Source organism: Cyprinus carpio, chromosome B22 (genome assembly GCF_018340385.1).
Source record: "Cyprinus carpio isolate SPL01 chromosome B22, ASM1834038v1, whole genome shotgun sequence".
NCBI lineage: Eukaryota > Metazoa > Chordata > Actinopteri > Cypriniformes > Cyprinidae > Cyprinus > Cyprinus carpio.
In genome coordinates, this window is record NC_056618.1 from 3,474,185 (window position 1) to 3,495,108 (window position 20,924).

The window sequence follows — 20,924 nt, forward strand, 5'->3', positions numbered from 1 at the left end:
TTTTTGTACATAATACAAAATTACCAATAATACACATTATGTCAACTGGAAACAAAGAAGTATTAGCAATTTGTTTACAGGAAAAATTAGGAAAAGATAGAAGATAGAGACAAAACATCAGAACTTGAGGGAAGACATTTAACCATCAATTACAGTTTATACAAATTAAAACCATCCCAAGTTAAAATAGTTCTGCTTGCTTTCTTTATTGACAATAAAACAGTGTTTAGATAATTTGTGAAGTCTTTCAAAAAGAAAAGAAAAGAAAAGAAAAGAAAAGAAAAAAGAAAAGAAAATGGATATAAAAGACAGATTTGTTCAGTTCAGTCAAGTCCAGAATAAATGAAACAGTTTCTGTGTGAAACTGGCAACATGAACATCTTGTGTTTATATTAGTCTTATATTTCTTCATAACATGTTTAGCGGGGTAAAATTTGTTAATTAATTTGAAAGATACTTCCTTTACTTATTGACGAGGAAATGATTTTGTTGCAAAGACCTTTTTTTTCCCAACCTAAATTTTTATATCATTTTTTCCAGTAAAAGAATAATTTACAGGTGACAAAGAAATAACATTTTTAATTAAAAAGTGATCTATCTTCATAATTTTTTATTTTTAACAGGAAAACATATTTGATCTCTAGTGGTCTCTATTGGCTCAGGAAATAAAGCATTTTTATAAGTGGGCAGTAACTGCTATTTGCCTCTTTGCTCACTTTTGACAGAAAAAAAATTATATTTTGAAATTTTAGAAATAATAGCTGCATCAGAACATTTTTTTTTTTTCTTTTTTTCTTTTTTTAGAATATGTGAAATAAAATTAATAAATGTAATAAATTCTCAAGAGTCTGTCTCTCTGTTCCAGTGAGCAAGACACACTGAATGACTATCGGTTGCATGTGCAGCAATGCGTAAAATAATTACAGTTTGTATGTAAATAGATACAATTATATTTATTTATGGTTATTCAGATTGCTTCCCCTCTTTTTCTACAAATTACTGTTTGATAATTATTGTTTGTTCTTATTTTAACCTAACAGGTGTTCCTGATATCTGAGTAACATAAATGCTTCCCATGTGTCCCTTTCTAACTAAATTTTAATATTTTATTGTAATCATAATGCAAAACCTGATATTTATCTAACCAAAAATATCTAAACCTTGACAAAAAGTAGTCTTTTATAATACCTATACATATATATCTAAATGTAAAACCTAATAAAATCAAGAAATTATGTCTAAAAAAAAAAACAATTGGAATCCAAAAGACTCTGTGTATATGTATAGGGAGATATGTAGGAGGACATTACACAAGTTTTTATTTTTTAATGCCACCAGATCTCACAATTCTCAGTAAAAAATAAAAAAAAAAAGTATTTTAAATGCTTTCATTGTTTCAATGTGAACTATTGCATTTACTGAAAATTAATAAATAAATAATTAAATAACAAAAAAATATTAATTCTAATGTAAAAAATAGCTTATAAAAATTTTAGAAATATTGCAAAGTATCATAAAATCCCTTCAAAATTCCAAATAATAATCAGAAAATATTATTGTACAAAAATGTATTACATTAATTTTCCTGAAAAAAAAAGTTACATTTCAAGGCTTCAGAAATCTAAACCCCACTTCATTTTTTTTTTTTAATTTATTATTATTTTTTCCAGAGGTTCACGTCAGTTGTTGTGATACAGTGGAAGCTGTGATGCGATTGGTCGTAACTGCTCTGATGGGCGTGGCTGCTGCAGCTGCTGCTGTTCTTCTGGTCAATGACGTCAGATCTTCAAGACGTTAAGTGAAAGTGAAGTGGAAGTCGTAACATTTGCCAAGTATGGTAACCCATACTCGGAGTTGGTGCTCTGCATTTAACCCATCCAAGTGCACACACACAGCAGTGAGAAGTGAACACACTGTGACATATATTGGTGTTTTAATCGTACAGATGAAAATACAGTATGTGTGCTCCAGTTGTTTAGTGATGGCAAAACGAAACTTTGCGCTCCATCTAGTGGCCAAAATGATAAATATTCTTCAATATTTCACTGTTTAAAATGCCATCCATTTTACGACTTGTTTTAATTTCCCCCTTGATTTATGTTGCTATTTTTATATGTGGCATTATAAATACAAAAGTAAAAATATGTGTTATTATTTTTATCAAAAACTGAATATTACATACTGAAAATATGACAGATCTGTGAATCATATGCCTATATTTTAATTAAAGGGATGTCATAATAATAAACATAAAACAGCTTTTAGCAGCATATTTTAAAAACCACTGTGACTTTTTTAAATTTTAGAAAGATTACTTTAATAATCTATATTAAAGGGTTAGTTCACCCAAAAATGAAAATTCTGTCATTAATTACTCAACCTCATGTTGTTCTTATGGAACTTAGTTCATCTTCAGAACAAAAATTAAGATATTTTTGATGGAATCTGAGCATATCAGCGTCTATGTCATAAAGCTCTCAGATTCCATCAGAAATATCTTAATTTGTGTTCAGAAGATGAACAAAGGTCTTAGAGGTTTGAAACGACATGAGGGTGAGTAATTAATGACAGAATTTTCATTTTTGGGTTAACTATCCCTTTAATAGAAAACTGAGGTGTGTGATAGAAATGTGCGTATGATAATGTGATTTCTTCTTGTATCATTGAAAGAAAAAAACAAACAGTTCAGATAGAAATATTGTGATTGTTAATCTATAATAATGATTTAAATTGATGTGAATTTATGACAATTTTGGCATATTTAGGATATTTTTAGATGCTTTCATCCAAAGAGCTTATATATGGTGTATGCTGGGGCCATCTGGTGCCCAAAATGTGGAATATTCATTAATATTTCATTTAATTTGGCATCCGCTATTTTTATATATATATTGCTTTTTTGATGTTGTTGTATGGAACAAGGCTGTGAATGCTTTAGAAAAAAAACAAATGCAGAAATACTTGCCATGCCAAATAAACAATATACACAATAATATGAAAATTTTTAAATTATATATATTATTTTTATTTTTTTGTTTTTAAGGGTTATATAACTTTAGGCTATAATATGAATGAAAACCGAGTGTTTATTTATTCTGTACCAGCTGATGGTTATGATTAGTGAAGAAAAAATACTATAACTTTACAGTAGTTTTTCTCACAATGTTTAGAATATATTTTTTTATGATCATAGTTACTGTATATGAATAATGTATTAATGTTACATGATTGATTCTAGCAGTCCTGTGACACACACACACACACACACATCAAGAATCAGTGTATTCATCTCAACAACCATGACAGTCAAGACATTCAGATAAACAGATAACTCTGAACATCACAAAACAAGCTATTAAAGACACAGAAAAATAAATAACTGGGAGTCATGGATGAGTTTGATTGGTGGAACCAGCATGCATTGCAGCATGAAGTTTTATATTGTTTGTCAGCATTATTGAGAAAAAGTTAAGTCTTCTTTTATTTCAGCTGATTTCTTGTAGGTTGAAAGTAAATTAGGTTGTGTTTTTACTCTCTTCTTCCCCTTCTTTTGTTCTTCTTTCTCTTTTCTTCTTGTTAACAGCAGATATTCACTCATGCTGAATCAGAAATTAATAAATCATTTCATTAATGCAGAAATGTGTCAGTGTTACATTAACAGTCTGTAGTGAATGTTAAGAAATATTCTTTGTGTAGTGGTTCACAAAAATATACTAACATTACCACAGTACAAATTTTAGTTTGCGAATCATTTAAGGCAATTTACATTGAAATTACTATGAGTAAAATATAGCAATGTGAATTAGAATTACTTTTATTTAATATTTAATGAAATAAAAGTACACCAAAATACAATTCAATAATAAAACCAGCAGTGATAACATACCACGGGTAATCTGAAGAGGACAAGAGCATTTATATTATTTTACCATTTATATATATATATATATATATATTTCATGCATGAATAAATGTGAGAAGAACATATGTGTCCCATTCATTTTCTCCATAAAGACTTCACAGAAATGTCTTCTAAAGCACAGATGAGTTACAACATTACAAACTTTGATTCGAAGGAGAAAAAAAAAAAACCTGTGATGCAAAACTTGTCATGTTTCTCTGATAGATTTTTCTTGTAGTTTTTCAAGTTATTTGGATTACATAATCAGATTCCAAAAAAAACTGTACTTGTATTATGTACATCCTCATGATGCTGTTACATTTTTAATGGATTATATTGGCATCTATTGACTTCCTCTAATTACTGATCTGGACAAAAGTCAGTCAAGATTATCTCAAACCTGAAAACTCTTTAATGAGTCATCGCTGTTTTCATGTGATGCAGGGATTCCCAAACTGTTTTGTCAGACAAACCCCCTGAGATCCCCTGAGATCTTGAACAAGTTATTTCAAAAGTAATGTAAATGTGGTCAGAATATATTAGTAGTAGTAGAGTCTTTATTTTTGTTGGTGGTGGGTGGTGTGGTGATATAAGCCATCAACCTGTCCATACATACAATATGACAAGGGGGTAGACAGTACAGGAAGACAGGGAATTGAAGAAATACAGCATAACATGGAGAGTGGAGGAAAAAACAAACAAACAAACAAACAAACAAACAAAAAAAAAAAACAGACTATGCTCCTGTGGGGAGAACAGTGTGGGAACAGGAAAAACACCTCAGCAACATAAGCACAGAATCTTTACCATAAATGAGTAATCTAGATTACATAACAAACTACAACTTTCTTCTTGTAATTTGTAAAAAGTAATTATACTTTGCACTACTTACATGTCTGTGGTTTACACAGAATCATTCACCAGTTTTTTAATAGAGAAAATGAATCAGACTTCCAGAATACATAGTAATATTATAAACACATTACAGTTTTTGGATGAAGCTTAAAAGATCAATTCAGCCTCTGAGGTATAATAAAAGTAACAGTTCTACAATGACAGTAAGAGTTTGCACAATGTGTTACATATAATGTTAATATAATACATTTTGACAAAGACAATTTCCTAATTTTTGACTAGTATTTAAAGTTAAATTGTCCTGTGCATAAACTTAAAATAGCTGTGTCTTAAAAATATTTAGTAATGTATTTTGTATTGCACAAAGAATCAACAAATGTCTAAGTCACTTTCCAGAACCTTAACCCTCTCCGTTGAACTGCGGTGGATCAAGGATCTGTCCTTATTCATCTTATTTTAATAATTCCTGTAATAAAGTGCTTGCAATGCTCATCATCACGACTTGGATAAAACCATTTGCTAAATGATTAAATGTACATATATACTCTAGATCAGTGTACAGTGAGTGTCACACAGTTTACATGAGTAGCTGCACTCATTTCATTTCATGGTCACTCGATTATTTGTGTGTCTATTTTCTGTGTCTATAGTATTAAAGACTACTCAACATTATTATACCATCTTTAAATTAATGTAATAAAATTATTACTATTTTAAATTATTGGATCAGTAGGAAATAAACTCTAGTAATAAAGTAGCAGCGGTAGCTGACAGATTTTAAGTATCAATTCTGGTTAAAAAGATGCAATCAATTCTGGGATGAGCTTCGAAGAACCAAACAATCCAAAGTCATGCCAAATCCTCAACAATAAATCCAGCTAACTGAGTTCGTTTCAACAACATTGCATCGCACTATGGTGGATAATCAGCGAGTTACGTCATTGTACAGATTCAGCGCCCAAGTGCTCGTCACTCTTTAGCTCCGCCCACGGCACGCCTCCAGGAGCTCGGCTTTTTCCGGAAAGAATCGTAAGGCTGTATCTTTGTTTTATAAATATGATCAAACTAAACACTTTTTGGAGATATTAAGGATGCAGTACTACTCTGTAGGTACTCAAGATTAACACGAGATTGGGTGAAAATGTGTGTGTTATGCCCCCTTTAAAGTGTTGTATATATGTTTTACAGAGAAGATTGCTTCCTCAGCAAGTTTTCCTCATTTTATAATGACACTTTTGGGATCATCTTTCTCCTTCTGTAAGAAAAACCATAAATCACAGAAGGTAAAGTTAGAGAAACAAACAGTGCTGTTTGCAGTTACAATCAGACACAATCAACACTTCTGTCCTAGCAGTGCATTAGATTCTGTTAAAATAGGCTTATCTTTCTCCTTCTGTAAGAAAACCATAAATCACAGAATTATTTGCCACTAGGATGATTTTGTTAGTGTAGTTAATATTAGTGTGTTATTTCATCTTTGCGCAATAGTCCATTGTTTTTATTCTTCCTTATTGCTGAGAGAAAAAAAAAAATCACACATGCAATGAGGGTCATTATCTGGAAATATTTGACAGAATATCGCAACTGACCAATTAGAATCAAGTATTCCAGAGAGCCAAATAAAAATTTTGCATTAAGCACGTTTCCCTCTCACTATAGGATCTGTATGTAATACTCACCATTTCTGAAGATCACAGCAGCAGCAGCTACAACAGCCAGCAGCAGCAGAACACCAGCACATATTCCTGCTACAGCAGCTGAAGACAGACCTGAATCTAGAAAAGCTAAAGACACACAGTCATTAGTGAGAAAGAATATGACAGTGTGTTTTATATTCCATATTCATTGCATATATTCTCTCTATATATGGGCACTTTTGCATTTCCATAAGGCTTATTCCTCTTTAAAAAAAAACAGAATTATTCCATAATGGAATAGTTTATGAAAGGTTTGGGAATAGTCTTAAAGGTTTGCCTCCAGAAATGTCAAGAGAAAGATTTTCACTCTTTGTGATCTCATGATACAACTGTTGCATCTTAACTGTCATTATAGATTATACAATGTATTTGTTTGAACACCTGCCTTAGTCTTTCTCATAATAGTCATGGTTTGTTAAATTACAGGCTCTGAGAGAGAATTGTATTGGCTTCCCATGACTGCATTCTTAAACTGTGTAAATCAATATTTCTGACATCTTTATTATAAGCAGTAAGTGTATAGGATGGAGTTTGACAAATTTAATTTATACACATTTATAATGCGATATTCTGTTTAAATTAAATTCAAATGTTTAAACAACAGCTAAATCATTTAACGTGAAGTATAAAGTCAAGCTCCCTTCAAGAACAATGCATTTATAATATACTGTACTGTGCTACATTATATGCAATCTATTAAGAGACCATAACCTTCAGCTCAAACCTTACTAAGACTGAACTGCTGGTGCGTTCCAGCTAACCCATCGTTTCATCACAACTTCTCTATACAGCTCGGTTCGTCAACTATAACTCCTTCCAGGACAGCCAGAAAGCTAGGAGTTGTGATGGATCATCAGTTAAGCTTCACAGACCATATTGCTACAACGACCCGGTTTTGCAGATTTGCCTTATACAACATTAGGAAGATTAGACCCTTCCTGTCAGAGCAAGCCACCCAACTTCTTGTCCAAGCTCTTGTTCTCTCCAGACTGGACTATTGTAATGCTCTCCTGGCGTGCCTTCCTGCATGTACTATCAAGCCTCTGCAACTGATCCAGAATGCAGCAGCGAGGGTTGTCTTCAATGAGTCAAAAACAGCTCATGGTACTTCTCTCCTCATCTGGTTACACTGGCTACCAGTAGCCGCTCGCATCAAATTCAAGGTACTGATGCTTGCCTACAAGACGACCACTGGCATGGCACCAACATACCTAAACTCATTAGTTCAAAATAATGCGCCCTCCAGAAGCTTGCGTTCTGCAAGTGAAGTCGCCTTGTGGTGCCATCCCAAAGAGGTTCAAAATCACTCTCACAGACCTTTTCCTGGACTGCTCCCAGCTGGTGGAATGACCTCCCGATCTCAATTCGAACAGCGAGTCTTTACTCATTTTCAAGAAACATCTAAAGACTCATCTTTTTCGCCTGCACTTAACCAACTACTACTAGTACTTTTCTTTCTTTTCATACGTATAAAAAAAAAAAAAAAAAAAAAAAAAAAAAACCTGGCTACGTGTTCTGTACTAGACTAACTGAGACTTGTCATAGCACTTGTATACTGTTGTTGTTTCTCGTTGTTTGATCTGACTGCTTCTATTGTTCTCATTTGTAAGTCGCTTTGGATAAAAGCGTCTGCTTAATGATTAAATGTTAACGTATGTTTTGTGCAATGAAAGTTGTGATAGTCTTTTCTTCCCTGTGTGTGAGTGAAATAACATCTCAATAAATAAATAATAAAATAAAATATAAAGGCAGCATACGTGCATTTGACATTTGCGTGACATTTATCTAATGAGTCCGTGGGTGGCGTTGCGGGGGATTTCTTACTAAGCGAGAATCATGTGACGTCATCGGAGATTCCGGAAAAAGGTTCCGTGTTGATTTGGTGGTGTAATTATTTCGTTTTAACACTCACAAACATTGCTACGTTTTCCGGTTTGAACGACACGTTTCCTGGGAAACGGTGTGCAACGGTGTGCAACGGGGTTTTGAGATTACGTTTTCTCTTTGTTTGGTGGGTGTGTCAAACATGTCTGCCCAATCAGCAGCAACGTATATATAAACCACGCGGTATTAAAGAGACAGCTCGCACAATGTAATTAACATCAAATTCACGTATTGTTTGCACATGTTTATTAACATTAAAGGCAAAATAACTAAAAATAATAAAGAGCACAAGTATAGATCTGGACCTTCTTTAAGTCTGTCTTAATATCATTTAGTAAATGCAATGTGATCTGGACCTTCTTTAAGTCTGTCTAAATATCATTTAGTAAATGCAATGTAACAAACATACTATACATTTTTATATATTTTTGATAATGTATTGTGGAGTGACACTTTCATTAACTTTTTTTTATTACTCATCTGATTATATAAATGGTAAATATCACAAAAGTATAGTACAACAGTGATCGTCAATAATGATAGCCTACTCACAATAAAAAAATAATAAGGTCATATAGATCATAACACAGTTCTCGGAGATAAGAAGTGGATTATCCTTCACCTGAAATGTTTGTCTTTTTCATCCTGAAATGCGAGGCAAATGTTGGATCACAATAATTAGGGACCACAGTTTCCACAAATCCCTTCACTCGATTGGGATGTTCTCTTTCATTCTGGACGGCAAGGGCAGTGACTGTAACATCGAGGGTACTTTGCAGTATTAAACAAGTATTTTTATATCAATATCATCAGGCTCCGAAAATTCTTCAAAAAGAACACAGAGAATGGCCTTCTCAGCTGCCATAGTTGCAACGCTTGCGTCATCACAACAGGGTGTTCAACACGCCACCCGTTTCCGTTTAAAAAACGTTTTTTTTTGCAACGTTTTGTCGGGGCTGAACGCAGCCCTGGTTTCTTAGCTTCCCTTCCTGTGAGCTGATTTTTTTTTTTTTTTTTTTTTTTTTTTTACTTTGTTATTATTTATTAGATTGTGTACATAGCCTAAATATTCTATGTGAATTGTTGTCTATTATTTTCTGAATGTTTTTGTTGAACTCCGTAAATTAATTAAATAGAGACATCTTGAAATTCACATCAGGGGTTGCGATTCTTCTAATCTAAAATATTCGGCCTGTGCTTTATTTAATTGTTTGAATTAATGAGCCTTAAAATGGTTATGGGTCGTAACACTGATATTTAAACAGAAATGTAGTTTTTTTATGTTGATGAGCCATTATGTTTAAAGCATGCCTATGAAGTCGAATTTGGTTTTAATAATATGCGTTTATGTATTATAATAGAAAAACCACTGGGTTGTGTTCTAATATGTAATTTCTTAAAAAAAAAAAAAAAACCTTAAGGGTAAATTCCATTGAGTAACTCACCAGTGACGATCACATTGAAAGTTTTTATAGTATCATCATGACTGATGCTGATTTTTTTGGTGATTTTGGTGCTGTCACACTTGCGGTTTCTGTTTAAACTTTGTCTTTTGCCTGAACCGTCTCTTCTGATGATCTCTGCTTCATAACGTCCAGCGTGTTCAGGTCTGGTTTCTGTGATGGTCAGAGATCCAGTCTCATAGTCCACCTTCAGTCTGTCTCTGAATCTCCCTCCAACACCATCATATAAACAGCTTGCACTGGGATGTCCGTTGATCAGAGCGATGCGAGTGTCTTCAAAATACCACAGCAACTTGTCATGCTCTTTTTTGATTGTATCAGTGTTTAGAGTGACTGTATCTCCCTTCATCTCTGTCACCAAGTCATCACCAAAAACACCTGGAAACATATATTATTACTGTATAATGCTGAATTAATATCTAAAAATCCAAAAGTTTAGGATCAGAGGTAGGCTTTGGGCTATGGGATAGAAAATATCTTTAGCACTGTGTGTGTATATATATGAATTTGTATGTATATATATATACACACACACACACACACACACACACACACAATAGAATGGAAAGCCCCCATGAAAATACAAAAGCAAGCCTGTGAACCAAGGACAGTGGTTTATCAATTATCAATAGATCTTAAGTTATACATTTTGTTAATTTAATTCATTTGTAATTTTAATACAAATGTATGAATACTATGATAACAAGACTGCTTTATCATTAGAAAAAGTATGAAATAATTGTGCAATCATTTTAAACATGCATCATTATATAAAACCTTATTGGCAAAAAGCGTTTTTAAAAATACAGTCGTCTTGACTCGTTTACTCGTGATCATGGTATTCATAGACGTTTTATTAAAATTACACTGCCCTATTTCCATCGCTGAAAAACGCGTTGAAGTTACAAATTGAAATGTCTTACCGTGAAGGAGCGAAACAAACAGAGTGAGCACAAAACAGCATCCCATTCTGTCAATAGTATCTGTTAGAATTAATAAGGTTGGCTTTCTATTCCTGCGTCAAACGCCCGCGATAATTGGATATCTGGTGTGTAAAAATAAATAAATTATGGATGCTAAAACACATGACCTGTTTATTCAGACAAAGTAGTTCAAATGAAAAGAAACGTGGCTGCGCTTAGTCAAAAGGAAAGAGAAAGCAAGAAAAAGCATGTGTGATCTGAAAGCCCCAACCATTTATTCATCTTATAATAACTCATTATTAGGGAGTCTCTAAAAGCACTGAAATGTAACCCAGTAAGTGTCACACTGTTTTTCCTCAGCAGAAACTTGATCAATTTAATCGACCAGTTTAGACAAAGAGAAACTTGCAGTAATTATCCACAGAATTGTCTATAAACAGTAGCCTAAGTACTCGGGCTACTAATCTCACAATCTGATTACAATCATAAAGTAGCCCTTCCCATCCTGACGCCACGACAGAGGACTTGTGGAGACAGGATGTTTTTATAGACCGCCGAGCATCCGGTCTGGGGTGGCAAATGTGTTAGTTCATAAATAGTTCCTAAAACACAACTGTTCTACTGTAATTGAGATATTTGTGAATAGATCAAGTAATAGGCCTACTGAGTGAATATGACAATTTTTGTATTATTACTCACTCAAATAGCAATGATATTGTGGTCAATAAAACATGCATTTTAATATATATAACATGCCAATGTGTAAAAAACAATAATAAATCATAAAACATGCATACAATAATAAATTATTTTTACGTATCTGTGAATCTGAGGCGTTGCTATGGTTCCCTGTGTTTTGCTCAAGCGGCATCTCTCTCGTGAAGCCAACAAGGAAGTGACTAAAACTGTAATTCATCGACTGGCCACTTGAGGCTGGCTGCAAAAGGGAGTCAGTCCCATAGACTCCCCATGTTAAAATGACCAAATTTACAGCAGAAAAAAAACATGTTTACAGCCTGGTGCAAAAAAATTATTGTGGTCTATATTGCTAATTTTGCCCTTCATGACAACTTAATTAAGGGCGGACAGGTGGATTGCCGCTGCTGACAATGCCATCGCGCTAGGTGGGCGTGGCTTCAGCAACCAGGTCCCGCCCTTTTTGCTCATTTTCGCCCATTTTCGGTTATCCGGGAGAGTCGCATAGTGACACGCTGCCAAGATGGCGACGGCCCGCTCTGCACACTTTGAGCTTCAAAACCGCTCTTGAGGAGTCTACGGGTGACGTCACGGACACTACGTCCATGTTTTTATACAGTCTATGGTTTTGTTCTGGCAGCAACCTCCCGCTCTCTCTCGTGAAGCCAACAAGGAAGTAACTAAAACTAATTCGTCAACTGGCCGCTTGAGGCTGGCTGCAAAAGGTAGTCAATCCCATAGACTCCCCATGTTAAAATGCCCAATTTTACAGCCGAGAAAAAAAAGTTTACAGCCTGGTGCAAAAAAAAGAAAAAAAAAAGAAGATTTTGGTCTATATAGCTAATTTTGCCCTTCATGACAACTGTGAGGGGGGTGATTTTTTTTTTTTCATAACTCATCCGTTTAAATAATATTAAGCCTTAAAGTTCTGCATAATTAAGGGCGTGGTCACTTGAGTGACAGGTGGATTGCCGCTGCTGACGCACCCGTCGAGCTTGGTGGGCGTGGCTTCAGCAACCAGCTCCCGCCTTTTTTGTCCATTTTCAATTATCCAGGAGAGTCGCGCTGCCAAGATGGCGACGGCGAGTTCTGCACACTTTGAGCTTCAAAAACTTACTTCAGGAGTCTACGGGTGATGTCACGGACACTACGTCCATGTTTTTATACAGTCTATGGTTTTGCTTGACTAACTGATATTCTCTTCGGAAACCTCCTTTCAGCGAGTGGGTCGCCGGAAGGAAAAAAATAACTAAACATTTTTTTCATCAATAATCAAGGCTAGTGTGTCAATTCAATAATTTTTAGAATTGACATAATTCATAATGCCTGTTTGTCATGTTGCTATAATACTCTAGCCAATCATGTTCTCGCACAAAACGTTCAAATTTCATTGGACAATAATGTAAAATGGAGCGGTCATTTTCCATTCTTCATAAATCAGTTGAAAATTGCATGGACAGACCAGCTTACATTTGTGGAGAGATTTGGATCTGCGATTTGTCTCATCATCTTCATCGAGATCTCTAGCACCCCTGAATCAGTCCTTATAATAATTTACGCAATACAAAAGGAATGCAAAAGCCCCAACTGGGAGTTGATAAATGTAGTGGGAAGATATTTATATATAGAGAGAGAGAGAAAAGTAACCCTCAAAAAAGTCAGTAAGAAACTGCCTCTTCCTGACTGCGAGTGGAGGTTTATTATTCTCCATTTTTTAGCTGAAGTAAGCTTCACTGGAGCTGATGTCCTGCACTTAGCGGTCTTCAGACATGGGGCGGGGCGTTTAAAATTTAAAGAGACATGAAAAAACAAACTTAATATAAATTATTGTAAATAATGAATTCACGAAATTTAAGATATCCATTGCATGAATTTAATCACATTTGTCATTTAATTTTTACTCAAATAAATATAACTGAGGGACCCCCCAAGTCTATTTTTTACTTCTTATGGGGGTTCCGGATCAAGTTTGTTTTTTTTTGAGCACTGGATGTAACTTATCTGAATGCTAAACTATTATTTATTATGTAAAGTTTAGGCTTTGTGTTTCAGTCGCGTTCCAACAGTGAAATAGAGGGGGACCCACCCATGTTTGGTTCACTGTATATTATTTGATAAAGAACCAATTGTGCTGTCAAGTTAGCAATGCTGGAACTGATGTATTAATAGACAATAACTCATAACAAACCAAACATATGAAAATAACAGTGAGAAATTCTTCACCACAGGGTATGGCCCTGAACTCCGGGACCTTTTATAGCCCTTGCATACAATTTACATATGACCCCCCCGCCCATTACTCCCTATTTGGTAATCACATGTATTCCTACACACACACATAGTACATGATCTTTATCACTGTTTAAACAAAAAGTTCAAGTTGTAAAAAAATAGCAGGGGTTGGTCAACCACACATCATTGATACAAAATCATTTATAGCTTTTCGCAAGCATAGCTATTTGGCCTGACCTGTGTTAACCACACAGGTCACACCTGCATGTTAGTATAGCAAAACAGCATAGTTGGGTAGATGTTCCATTTTGCAACCTGGTTGCAAAATGCATCACCTTCCTTTTTCCATCTTCTGCACAGCATAGCAAATAACATCTTCATATCACAACAAATATCACCTATAGCTAAGGGGGTATAGTAGGTGTGAGCAAAAACATACATTCAAAACTTTTATCTTCTTTTAGCTGGAGTCATAAGTTGCAATGACTCTAAATCATCTGTTAACGTTTGCAGCTCTAGACTGATCCTATTATAGTCAGCCATCTCTTTTATCAGCTTCATTATTCTTTTATTCAAAGTTTCCTGTTTCCGCATCAATTTTATCACAGTTCTCAATTTGAAATCCATATGGTGTTGATGTTCCAGGTTTCTTCTTGGTTCGGCGACACTTCTCCACTTTCGCTTGTTTTTTGGCTTTTCTGCTTTCTTCCACTTGTAGCCCTTGAATGATGAGATCACCAAAGTCAACATTTATGTTACCTGCTTCACAATTCCCTATAGAACTCGGCCTCCTTATCCGGGAAACATTACACCTGTCATATTTCCTGCATCCCTGTAAGTTTACTTAGACCAATCAGAATCTAACGCTCTTTACACCAGATGCCTTTGCTTTGCATAGACAATCGGTGAGTTCCAAATAGGATATATCACCTTATTTGAGTTTTTTTTTCATAGACAATCCTCATAACTTGCATGAAAAGACCTCTCCTTCCAAGAGCATTGAACCATGCCAGTCAGAGCAAACCCCATGCTGCTGGAGGAGAGGACAGAGTAAGTACATTAAACCTTGAACATCCAAACTTTTATACGATTCTTCAAAAAAGTATTAAAGCAAGTAATCACATTTCTTAAAGCTAAGAATCACTCTTACTCTCCCAGTTATTTAAGACAATTTGAGAGGTCTCGCAAGTGGTTAGGATTTGCCAGAAGGGGCTCATGATGGTGCTGAGGAGACACAGACATCTTTCAGGAGAGGAAGAATCTTGTTTTGGTAACTTTTAAGGAATTGTATGTTCATGTTATTATTAGTGTTAATTGAGCGTAGGGTTAGTTCAGTCAGGCCACGGAGGCAAGGCTGTGACCAGCTGATGCGGTCAGCTGTCAAATCGCTCCAATCACTACCACTCTCCTATTAGACAAGGGACATTTTCTGCAAGTTATCCTCATTCTGCGAATGGTTCTTGTCTTATTTGTGAAGAAAACTGCAAAGTCGTCAGCTGTAAGAGTCGATGGAGGAGGAGGTGGAGGCGGATTAAGAAGATTCATCATCAAAGTTGTACTAATAGGAGGAGGTGGAGGCGGATTAAGAAGATTCATCATCAAAGTTGTACTAATACGACCGACTCACAACTTTACACGAGATCTGCTCCCCACTGGAAGAAGCTATATATTCAACAAGAATCAAAGCATCCACGAACAACTGGCCATTTCTCCTTTAATTCATCTCTGGACGTCTTCACGAAGCTAAGCAAAGCTCTTTCATTTTATTGCCTAGTGCTATTTTGGCGAACATGCTTCAGACATTGCTATTGTACAAGCCATTGTGAGTTATGTTGCTATCATATTACCACACCGGTAACACTACCAGTTAAATATACCGACGAGTGTCGTTAATCTGTGGTCAAGGCTGTCGATATGAACAGGTTGCAGCTTCAGGCTCATCTATTGGGGATGCTTTCATCGAACTTATCCGACCATTTCCAACACACTGGGCTTAAATTGGTGATCTGCTGTTGCTCAAACTAGTGTATTGATAAGTGCATGATACTAAATGTAAAGAGCATAAATTTTGCTCGTACCATTGCTAAAACATTATCCGACAAGGGCAATGCCGTTGCCTAAATTAGAGTCTGACCATATGGCGTACTCCTTACAGATGCATGCTGATCTTTTTTTAGCTGGTTAAAAGAGCACCCTTCGCTACTCCTATCTCTGTAGGGGATCCCGCCCCACTCCACGCACTTAAGAAGATATGGGACTGATAGCTTGTGAGGTTTATCTATTGTCCAGCATCATGTGCTAGTCCCGCCGTTGCATAGGAGGGATTTATGCTTCGCTAGCTCCACTGCGAGCCTCCGCTGACTGATCGCACACCTGATCAAACGTTCAAGGCTTTATACTCGTCCATTCGCCGTCGTACAGGGTCATATGAGTGTTGATTCCTCGAAAATGCTGGAAAATAATGCTGTGTTTTCAAGGTATTTAAAAAATGCTTGGATTTTTACAAAGTTTTCGGATAATATTTTTGTGCTACTAAAAACAGACCTAAACGAACAACAACCTTAAAAAATCCATAAAATGCATTATATAAAAAAACGAGGCAATAATGATTGGTTAATTAACAATAATTGAATAACTGTTAAAATACATAATTTAATACAAAATAAACAATTTATGTACAGTACATTGGCTATTATTACAAATGTTTGCAAAGGGCGCCAAAGGCCTGATAATTGCTGTTATAACACCTACAAGATGATCAAATTCTTGTTTAATATTGACCAAACATTTAATTCAAATATCCACTTAATCTTTCATTTTTGGCCACCTTTTTGCGATAGAAATGCTAGACTCTATAATTTTCATTACTTTTTTTTTTATATAGTGCTTTTCTAGGCACTCAAAGCGCTTTACATGATCAGGGGGGTATCTCCTAATCAACCACCAGTGTGCAGCATCCACCTGGATGATGCGACGGCAGCCATATTGCGCCAGAACGCCCACCACACAACAACTTTATTGGTGGAGATTGGTGGATTTCTTCAACAAAAACATGTGGACATCACCAATGTTCCCTCTAAGCTGCGCGCGCGCGCGGCCGCGCACTTCTTCCACTGTAGCCGCGCAGAAGAAATAATGTGCCGCGCACATGCATAAATGAATTGGGAAAGCCATTTGCGAAAGCGAATGAATTGCAATGCTCGGATAAACCGCTACAGAGTTGATATCACGGTAGAGTTAGAACCGGTGTGTAGCTGCACTGGTCTAATGAAATGAGCCACGCTTCATACAGATGTCTTTTTGCTGTTTATTTGTCTCTCTTTCTCTGTCTCTTTTCAGCAGACACCGTGAAAACTACAAGAAATAAAGCATATGATGTTCAAAATATGCATTTAGCAGAGTCCTTTTCAAGTCTCTCATGTAAATGTCCGCTGATACACAAATTAACACATGCGACAAATCTGAATCCAATTACATCTCTATTTACACATATCATTGTTAACATAAACTGATATAAAACAACATTATACACAAAATGCAACAGATTTAAAGATGAATTACCGTGTGCGCCCTCTTAGACCATGCAGATAAAGGTACTCTTTTTCAGGCTCTGCATACCATTAGCATTTCTCTGCATCCATTACTTCTACCCATAATGCAGCGGTCCCGCGTTCAACTCAACCTGGTCATATGACCTGTTACGCTTCAATGGTAACTATTTCTTAAAGAACCCATAATTTGAAACATTTTAAGGGTGCACATTCTCTACATATATAACCTTGAATATTACATACATACATAAAAGACAAATATTTTTAAACAATAAATGAACTCAAATTGATAAGAAATTTTAAACAAACATAAGTGTATATATCTCTTAGAAAACATGTCTTTGACAGTTACACTCCCACCAAATTACTACAATTTATGATGAACTTTATGTAAATGTTTGAAAAAATTAGTCATTTCACAAACCAAATATTAGAATAATATATCTCTGACTCTTGGTTCAAGACTACCAGATGAACTTAAAAGTCTCAAGATTAGACAATACATCTGATTTAATTGTTCTCTACAAGTACCACTAATTTATGAATAGGACGTTCAAGAATTGATGGATTGGTCAGTCGTTGACCCTTTTTCCCTAGCTTCCTATTTCCTATTTGAATTTTGGCTTTTCGCACCAATCTGTCTTCATCTGCACAAACATCTAGCACTAGTCCAAGTCTCCATTCATTGCGGGGAAGCTCTTCCTCCTTGACAATGACAATATCTCCAATCTTTACATTTCGTCTTGGAGAGTGCCACCGTTGTCTAAGAGTGATGTTTGCCAGATATTCCTTCCACCATCTACTCCAAAATTGCTGTGTCAGATATTGTACTCTGCGCCACCTTTTCCTCGCATACAGGTCTTCTGCCACAAATTTTCCAGGTGGAGGCAGAGGGACAGAAGATTTCATGGTGAGTAAATGGTTTGGGGTAAGTGGCTCTAGCCCTTTGGGATCATTAATGTTATTTGCGGTGAGTGGGCGACTATTTATGATTCACATGGCTTCATAGAAGAAAGTTCTCAAGGAGGCATCATCCAGTCTTCCTGCACTCTGATAAAGAACCCAACTTAGAACGCTTCTAATGGTTCTGATCTGCCTTTCCCAAACCCCTCCCATGTGACTGGCATCAGGTACATTCAAAATGAAGTCACATTGCTTTTGGGATAGGTAAGCAGTTAATCTCTCCTTGTCCAATTCTTTCAAAGCCTTTGTCAGCTCATTTTTTGCCCCAACAAAATTTGTCCCTTGATCCGATCTGATTTCTCTTACAGCTCCCCGGATTGCTATAAAACATCGCAAGGCATTTATGAAGGCATCAGTGGTGAGACCTTCTAGCATCTCTATATGGATTGCTCTTGAGGAGAAGCAGGTGAATATAAGACCATATCTCTTATGTTCTTTCCGTCCTTGCTTACATAGAAATGGACCAAAGCAATCCATCCCACAGTATGAGAATGGGGGAGAGGGGTCAACACGGTTAGCAGGTAGATCCGCCATCATCTGTGTCTCTGTTGGCCTGCGAGCTCTCCTGCATGTAACACATCGCTTAATGAGGTTAGCCACAACTTTGCTGCCACCAACAACCCAGTAACCATTTCCTCTCAGTTCATTAAGGGTTTGCCCTCTGCCTTGGTGCTGAGTCTTTTCATGGCAGTAATCCACGATGAGACGGGTGACCACACCGTCTCTTGGAAGGATTGCTGGGTGCTTCGTGTCTAGAGGTAAGAAAGCTTTCTTCAATCGCCCTCCCACCCTGAGAACACCATCTTGCAGTACTGGGTCAAGTTGGAACAAAGGATGACTATTTGGCAATTTGCCTTGTCTCAGCTTTTGTATCTCATCTTTGAAGGCATCCCTTTGTGCCAATTTTACAAGCCTAATGCTGGCATTTCTCATGTCTTCGACATTTATGGGTTTAACTGCCTTGTGTCTTGCTAACTGCTGAATTCGAGCAACATCTTTCAATGCAGTGTGCCATTTCGAAAACCGATTAAACCGCTACAAAAAATTTTCATCATTTGCTACCTTTGTTTGTAGCACTTGCGTTGCCCTGATTTCAGGATCACCAATCAGAAGCTCTGGAGTTGTCTCTGATGTGATAATTTCTCTTTCCCAGAGAAACTTGGGTCCAGTGAGCCAATTCGAACTTATCAACTCTGACACCTTGAGGCTGGAAGCGTGATCTGCAGGATTTTGTTCAGAGTCTATATAATGCCACTGTTCAGGGTCAGTCATTTCTCTGATTCTTTGGACTCGATTCGCTACGAAAATGTGAAACCTACAGGCTTCATTGTTAATGTAGCCTAAGACTACCTTTGAATCGGTCCAAAAATATTCTTGATCAATTTTGAGCTCTAGCTCCTCCTTTAGCATGCTACTGACTGCTGAAGAGATCACCGCTGCAGTTAACTCAAGCCTGGGTATGGTCACAACCTTTGTGGGTGCAACCCTTGCCTTCCCAATAACAAAGGAGCAGTGCACATTGTCTTCACTCAACACTCGGATATATGAGCACTGACCATAGCCATAGCTACTCGCATCTGAAAAGTGATGGAGTTCAATCCTCTGTACAGTCCCTAGATAGTCAGGAGCAAAACATCTTGCAATCTGGAGATTGTGCAGGTTTTTCAATTTATTTAGCCAGCTAGTCCACTGTGGCATTAACTCTTTGGGGAGTGGGTCATCCCATTCAATGCCCCTTTGGCACATCTCCTGTAGTACTTTCTTTCCTAATAGGAGGAAGGGAGCCAGGAAGCCTAAAGGATCAAACACAGATGCAACGGTTGAGAGGATTCCTCGCCGTGTTGCTGGTTTCTCATCCAGGGATACTTTAAAGGAAAAAGTGTCACTATTTACACTCCATTTAACTCCCAACACCGTCTGGACTGGGAGTTCATCAGAACCAAGCTCCACATCTTGAACACTGCTGGCTCGCTCACTGACAGGTATGGACTCCATGACCTTTCTGTCATTTGAGATGAACTTGTGTAGACGCAATTTCCCTTTTGCACACACATTTCGGGTTTCTTGTACTAGTTTGATAGCTGCGTCCACATTTTCCACACTAATGAGCCCATCATCAACGTAGAAATTACTTTTGATGAAACTGGCTGCTGCAGGATGCTCTCTTTCGTTTTGACATGCAAGATACTTCATTCCATAATTCGCGCAGCCAGGAGAGGATGCCGCTCCGAAAAGATGGACTTTCATGCGATACTCCTTTGGCTCTGTGTTTGTATCGCCATTTTTCCACCACAGGAACCGTAAGTAATCTCTGTCTTCCTGGCTTACATGGAACCTGTGAAACATCCTTTCTACATCACAGATAATTGTTACTGGATATTTGAGAAACCTGCAGAGTACCCCTGTTAGCCCATTAGTGAGATCAGGCCCAGTTAACAAGTGATCATTTATTATATTCATATAATTATAAGCTTACCACTTTAATATTTTATTAAAAATATTATATATTCAAAAAAATGTATAATATAGGCCAGACATTTGAAAATGGCTAAAGTCTAATCTCAATGTAATCAGCACAAACTGGGCTATAATAATATGTGACCAGCATGTATGTACATGATTGTGTTTTTGAGAAAAAAATGTTATGCGTGGTTAGTGAAAAACTAAAAATGTTAAATCACTTGAATAAGGCAATAAAACACATATAGAAAATTGGTTTTTGAGAACTGGAGCTTGTAGCCTAGAATTTTTTTTTTTCT

General features: G+C 36.4%; 2 protein-coding genes across 2 annotated transcripts in view; one reads left to right on the forward strand and one right to left on the reverse strand.

Moving 5' to 3' along the window:
• LOC122141456 (SLAM family member 5-like) overlaps positions 1-20,924 on the forward strand; it is a 116,282-nt gene that overhangs the window by 64,511 nt on the left and 30,847 nt on the right. The gene's annotated exons all lie outside the window — the stretch shown is intronic.
• Positions 4,803-10,964, reverse strand: LOC109061566. Its single transcript, XM_042749696.1, has 5 exons — positions 10,724-10,964; positions 9,783-10,178; positions 6,436-6,540; positions 6,229-6,270; positions 4,803-6,013 (listed from the first exon to the last, which is right to left on the reverse strand). Exons 1-5 carry the CDS (start codon positions 10,767-10,769, stop codon positions 5,973-5,975), a joined length of 630 nt encoding a protein of 209 aa, XP_042605630.1. The 5' UTR covers positions 10,770-10,964; the 3' UTR covers positions 4,803-5,972.